This window comes from Nelumbo lutea, chromosome 3, assembly GCF_056320005.1.
Source record: "Nelumbo lutea isolate HS-2025 chromosome 3, American lotus-T2T, whole genome shotgun sequence".
NCBI lineage: Eukaryota > Viridiplantae > Streptophyta > Magnoliopsida > Proteales > Nelumbonaceae > Nelumbo > Nelumbo lutea.
In genome coordinates this window covers 40,625,965-40,632,997 of record NC_142686.1, presented here as the reverse complement: position 1 = coordinate 40,632,997, position 7,033 = coordinate 40,625,965, and the positions used below count along the sequence as shown (strand labels likewise).

At 38.4% G+C, this 7,033-nt stretch overlaps 1 protein-coding gene across 2 annotated transcripts; it reads right to left on the bottom strand.

Annotated features, from left to right (window-relative positions):
• Positions 1-1,233: 1,233 nt before the first annotated feature.
• On the bottom strand, positions 1,234-5,885 carry LOC148864436 (glycine-rich domain-containing protein 1-like). 2 transcript variants are annotated; one of them, XR_016109339.1, is made up of 7 exons: positions 3,980-5,062; positions 3,745-3,859; positions 3,406-3,653; positions 2,044-2,159; positions 1,814-1,920; positions 1,605-1,728; positions 1,234-1,509 (listed from the first exon to the last, which is right to left on the bottom strand). XR_016109339.1 is itself a non-coding variant. In XM_088975499.1 (7 exons), exons 1-3 carry the CDS (start codon positions 5,071-5,073, stop codon positions 3,474-3,476), a joined length of 453 nt encoding a protein of 150 aa, XP_088831625.1. In that variant the 5' UTR covers positions 5,074-5,885; the 3' UTR covers positions 1,234-1,509; positions 1,605-1,728; positions 1,814-1,920; positions 2,044-2,159; positions 3,406-3,473. The 2 variants fall into 2 exon arrangements, 1 of the variants encoding a protein (XP_088831625.1); XM_088975499.1 differs by having other exon boundaries at positions 4,916-5,885.
• Positions 5,886-7,033: the final 1,148 nt, after the last annotated feature.

The following is a 7,033-nucleotide window of genomic DNA, read 5'->3' as shown; positions in this document are numbered from 1 at the left end:
GCCCAACCCAAACACGACTAATGTTTTCCTTCAATAGATCCACTTCCACGCAAACCCGAGCCACTGTAGTTCTAGTCAAATGAGCAATTGTTGGATCCACCTTCAGAACTCGTCCTGCTACCTGCATAATCGAGAGCATGTGCCTATCATTGTATAGATTGATCAACAGCTTTGGCAAAGATATCCAAAGTGGCACAACCGAAGGTTCCCACCCTAACTCCAAACCTGGTGTCCATTTCAAGAATCTGAGCAGGTAGTCCTTGACAAAAACCACATCTCACAGCCAAACCATAAGGTATTCCTCTTCACTTTCAAATATTAGAAGCACGTGTCTAGAATCCAGGGCAGTGACGACAAGAGCTCCTTGAAGCCTAAATCTATCTACCAAAAATTCCTTGATTTCTGCCAGAGAAGGACGACCATAAGAACATTTTCCAACCAATGCGAATTGAAGAGGGGAGAGAGATTTCTCGATATCTTCCTCGGAGAACAGAACAATAGGTTCTCCCCACTTGATCGAAGGAACCTTCAATGGAATATCCACTGCCAGTGGATCAAGAACAACAGGAAAAGGATTCGTAGATGAAGCAACCACCGAAGCAAATGAATGAGCACTTCAAGAATCCCCAGGCAACTCCCCCATTTCAATAAAAATAACTAGCAAATTAAGAAGAAACAATCAAAGATATATGAAATATAATAGTGCTAGTTACACTTTGATTTCCCTCTTATAGTGGCCATATATGCTTTAACTGCTACCACTACAAGAAAAACGGTCAAAGCTGGCGAACCAGAGCCATCTGCCATCTAAGTGGGTGCCGCCTTAAGTCAGGACCACTGGCTTAGATAAGAAAGACCGCCACCTTTGGTGGCCGGTCTGAAAACAGTTTGAGTATATCTAAAGCGACGGTTTATCAAGACCGCTGACTTAGATATGTTAAAAGCGGCGGTCTGGACCACCGCCTTAGATTTCGCCACTCAGGCCCATGCCCCTCTTAGACAGTGTTCAGAATCGCCGCCTTAGATTATTATGACCGCCACCTTTGAGTCCGCCAAACATTCTTCCCACATTTTAGGCGATTGTCAAAACCGCCACCTTAGATCTTTATGACCATCGGCTTAGATCCTATTTTTCTTTTTTTATATACCTTTTGTACGTGCAATTTTATTGATTTATTACTTTAATACTTGCTTAATGCAAATTCCATAACAATTATACATAAAACTTAAACATGTAGAAAAATGCAATTTAAAACAAAATTTATTAATTTCACAACTGATTATTATAATATCCAAAATAAATTGTTCAAATAGAAAAGATTAAAAAAAAAATCTCAACAATATAATGCCCATTTTCCATGTAATCATAGAAGAGGAGGTTTCCATGTAGGAAGTGATTATACGGCTTGCAAGCTCAAACTCTCTTAAGTTATGTTGATATTGAGTGTTAAGGCGCTTAATGGGTGTGAATAGCCATGTCCATGTGCAGTAAGACAAGTGTTGGAGGACCTGAAATGAAAGGGAACAAAATCAAATAAGCATTTGAAGGGGGGGGGGGTGTTAAAACTAAGAAGAACACAAGTGTTGATATCTTTGAAGTAGACCTGAATGCAGAATGCTAATCCCAATATATTGTTGGCTAGCCAATGCTTCTCTTTAGCTTACCGCTTGAAGAATCTCAACAACACGTGGCTCCTTCAGTCTCCAAGGAAGATCTTTTGCAAGGGCCTGCATACAGACAGGCAACGTTATGACAAACAAAAGGAGCTGAATTCCTGCTAATCAAGTTTCTAGAATGCGAAAGAAAACATGCCTGTCTCATTTCTTCAAGATAATAGAACCATTCTTGTCCACATCAATAGCATCGAATTGATCTTTAAGATCAGTAAGCTCCTCTTCATCAAGTGTGCTAGCCAAGGCCTGCAAGATGAAATAAATGCAGACATAATAATAATTGAGCTCTTTAAATGCAAGTCATGGTGAAGATATTTGGTCCTTGAGACAACGGGCTCCAAGTTTCCAACCAAGAAAATCACTTCTTACCCTTAGTGCAAACTGCTTCAACCGACTGTACTTCACAAATTGCCGCATATTAGATAGCACTGATATATCCACAGGGATCTCTGAGGCATCTCCCCCTTCTCTGACCCAGGGGTGTGCTGGAAAAAATGGCAACGTCAGGAAGAAGATTACATATAACCCAAGCAAAAAGATGTGAATCATGTGATTTATGCAAAGAATGAGTCTCACCATCTGGATACATTTCCTACTTGCTACAAATTACTGAATGCCATAAATTTTAAAGGTTTCTTAAGTCATTTCTATGGGAAATTTATTTTCTCTTTTTTCTTTACCGTTTCTGTGGAGGGGGCAGTATCATATATTTCTTTGACACACGACTAGTGATTCATGACTACTACGCATTGCCCTACTGCTCTTAATTCAGAAAATAGTTGCTGAAATCTAATTAGAAAAGGTATCCAAGCCAAACTACAAAACAAATACAAAATTTGAACAATCTAATTAGTCAGTTGCATTCAATGGGGCTACACAAAAGGGAGGATATCCCATCCCCCAAACCTCATAAGCTCCTGACCACGGTGAAGGTGGCAGGATTCCAAGTCTCTGCTACAACCAACCAGGGACCTTATAAACTGAGTCAGTTGGAACCCCACCCTCCACGCATGTGTTTACAAACCATAGCCCATATGATTTATTTTCTTCTTTCAAATTGTTTGAGTTCACATTTTAAACCCAACATTTTCCTTTCACATATTTATCCTTCAAACTTCACTTAAAGGTTATCTCATAGTCATCAAAGTCTGTGATGCCTGGATATGTTTGGACACAAGTGGACAAGATATCAGGCTTGAAAATTGGACTAAGATTGAAGTTTATGTCATGGCATGACAATCATGTATAGGTCTTTGAATAACTATGATTGTGTTTGGATTGAGGTGTAGAAGTCAAATAGTGGAATGGATTCCATGGTTCTACGAATAATGTAAAGACATCTACCTCCAATTCATTCTATTATATAAAGAACTGACAAAAAATGCAGCACAACATCCACTACTTCACACATTCTGCTTCCCCTTTTCAGATCTGAACAGCAGAACATGAAAGGTATTGGATTCAAGAATCCTTTTCTGTCCTCAATTTCCATTTCCATTATAATTTAAAGACAGACTTGGTGGAAAAAATTCATATTTCACTTTTTATTAAGAATGGTAATCAATTAGCCTACCACAGAAATAAATGCAATGGAAATATGTGTACTTGGTAAAGTCTAACAAAGAATGCCATAGAACTGTTTTAAATCTTCAGTACTGTAGGATAATAAATTAATTATACAATATGTCCATCAGCATGTGCAATAAACATGCATGAAAACCTCATAATTACCTGGTAAAAGAAAGGGCTCTGCCTTTTAACAGCTGAAATCAAATCATATTTTGTGCATCTAAGAGCCTTTAAAAACTTTTCATCAATATTTTTTGATAAAGAGATGCCCAAGTCAAGCTTGTATGGCTCTTCAGGATACAATCTGTTCCAATTTTCTTCAATTTTTTTTGTGGAAGCACCTTGAATGGTTGATACAACATTACGATTGTCAAGGATCCTCCCATAAATTCCTTACAATCTTCTTTGTACTGGACGTGAGTAACAAAACCAATGAAGCCAGATTTGAAAATTTTATTATACACAAATTTTAAAAGGAAAAACTATCTTGCAAAGATATACCGGGTTGAGCCTATGACAGTGCCAGATCCATTCACAAGGGAAGCCAGCAAGCCTTGTACCTGAAATCCAAGACTCATATTGTTTTGCAAGCAAGGGAAGCCAGCAAGCCTTGTACCTGAAATTTTACATATCAGAATTCAGTCATAGGGGTCAAACATGCAATTGCAGTATTCACATAATCTATCTTCCCAGAATGAAGTCAAAATAGTGATCAACAGTGGAGATTGAGAATAACCAATATTTATATTGAAGGTTCAACAGTTGAGGTCTGCATCTATTGAAGAACTTTCTTCCTTTTCTTTCACATTTGTAGGCAGGGTGCAATTACAGGGTTTCATGAATGGTACTGCCCAAGTCCAACTATGTAACAGGGATAAAACCTTATCTGCTTCTCTAATCAACAAATAGCTGGTAAGTATTGTCATCATCATCATTATAAATTGCTTAAGACACATTTTAAGGCCCAATTGATATTCCTTATAACATGATTGCATCATATTCCCATAGTAGATCTTATAAACCAGCATTTAACTTATTTAGTTTTCTTTAAGCAGAGACCATTGCTTAATGTGAGGGTAAAATCTCAGGCTAACAACCCTGAAAACAGAGCTCCAATCTATGACCAGCCATGTACTAGCTAAAAATGCTGGAAGTTAGGTCTGTACCCAAGCCTTTCCTCTGAAGTCCCTAAATATAGCTGGGACCAGCATTGGGCAATGGCCTTTTCCACTTGTCCCTAACACTTTAAAATAGGACACATACAAACTGCGTATCTCCAAAGGTCAAAGGTGGTTGTCATCAACTAGGAATGGCAACAGGACGGGAACCATACTCCATGTCCCCCGACCCCAATCCCTGTTGGGGATAAAAATGACCCTCCATCCCCAATCCCCTTGGGGTGGGGCAGTGAATTCACTCCTCATACCCAGTCGGGTATCACTATCAATCCCCGTCCCCGCCAAGGCAATCTCCATATCTGATCCCATTGAGTCGAGGAAGCCGGGTATCCAACGGGGACAGGAAAATTGCCATCCCTATTACCAACACCTAACAATTTGAAAACATCACAAAGAAAAGAAAAGGAAATTAAGTCCATGATGTACCAAGATACATGCCAAATGAAAACCATGAATCAAAAAGTATTGATGAAACAACTTGTTAATCTACATACCTGTAAATAGCATAGTACATAACAGGACCATCATGGAGACATCGGTTCTTATCAACAGTTGCTAGAAATTGCAGCTGTTGTTTAGCTGCTCCTATGAGGTCTTCACTTACGACAATCTTCTGTGCTTCAAGCCACTCTAGTTCTTGTTCCTTCTCCATTTCTAAGTAGGGGAATTACCAGGTGACAGATACAGAATATCACTTTCCTGGGATATGAATTCAGATAAGTGGAAATTGTTTTCTACAATCCAGTAAAATTAAAAAAAAAAAAAAGGAAAAGAAATGAAATGAAAACATCAATCGACATTTGCAATATGCTAACCATGGATTCTTTCGATCTTTCTTAATAATTATGTACCTCAAAACAAGGATAGTTTATTCTATGATCACACAAATATCAATACCATTTATTATCATCATTTCCTTCCGACCAATCTGATTAAGATGGGAATATGGGATAACAATAGCAAAAGAGAAAAGAAGTTATTCTAATTCAATAAGAATTAGATCTTTCTCACAATCTACAAATTGCAAAGATGGCATTAGATATTATTATTCAAAATTCGGATGGAATAAGAGTGACATAAGAGAAAATCAAGTCAATCAACAATGCAACATCCAACTAACACCAAGGATTTACATAATTAAACCGGGAACCAAAAATCGATAATAGGTAAGCAGAACCTCAAAAAAATACTGGCATAGTTATTTGGACATAACTGAACAAAGAATGGGAGTATGAACCAAACTACGTAGACCATTTAAACAAGCAGATGAGTAGATGCAAGGGGTTAAAATCTGAGGATCTGGAAACACCAAAGTCAACGAGAAGCTACAGTTGGTGCTTTAACGCTCAATTTCTATGAACTATTTACAATAACACTTTGGGGAAAATAACAGGAGAAAACGGTTATTTGATTCAAATTGAAGAGCCAACGATGTAATAGGATTATCAAGAAATAATCAAACGCCTATATAAGAATTTCATTGAAAAAGAGGAGATATCAAAGAATTCTACGGAAAGAGCCAAAGACTCACTGTGAATGCTCTGCCGTCGGCCAAGGCTAGGAACTCCTGTCTATGATCGGTTCATAGCTTCGGCCACTCTATTTATTTGCCTCTCGCAAGTGGCTTCCTTCTGGTGGGACTTGGGAGTTGGGAGTGGACTGTACTGCATCTGCATTCGGCATGGAGCATGCTGGTAGCCTAGTACTACTAATAATAATACAGTACTGTTTCTCCTCAAACACTGATGTTCTCCCCAACCATTGATGGTTTTGGGGAAATTCCAGATGTTCTCCCCAAAACCATTGATGTTCACCTCAAACTCTGAATTTGAATCCAAACCCTTCTTCACAAACGTGCAGATGTTCTCCTCAACATCCTGAGCGGAGATTTTGAAACGAGCAGAAACCCTTGGCTCTTTCACTCAACCGTGCGGCTCCCTCTTAGCTCCTTCACTCTCTTTTGAAACGAGTAGAAACCCTTGGCTTGGAGAAGATGTGAAGAGTCAATCGCTTGATCGTAAACCTTTCTGCAATTTATCTTGCTCTTGAACCTTTCTCTCTTCTTCAAAATTCCTCTTCCTCTGCAAGATTCTCTGCTGGAAAGACTTCTGCCTTGTTAATAGGAACCTTCGCGCGGGAGAAAGAAATTTTTGCCTCCCCGCATTTGGTTTATGGAACCGGAATTTAGACCGGTTTAATTATAAAATCCACCAAAGCCAAAGGTATTTATATAGACCGCCGCATCAGCCTTTAAAACCAATGTAAGCGGCGGTCTTTAAAAGTTGACCACCTCAAACATCTCTATAGCGGCGGTCACAAGACCACCGGGTTAAGTCATTTTTCTTGTGATGTACCTTTATAAAGATTTATCAAGATGGGTTGGAGATATTGGCTAAATTTATTGGAGAGGACATATAAACCACAATTAGATCATTTATTTCATATGCAAATTAGCTCATAAAAAATAATATAATAGTATTGATTATTTTGTACTTACCCTCTTCTAAATGGCAATTTTCCAACAAAGGGCCCTATTTGCCAACTTGGTATTACTCTACCTAGTTTGGATTAAAAGGCTAATTTGAAATGACTTATGCCCCTAAACTATAAAT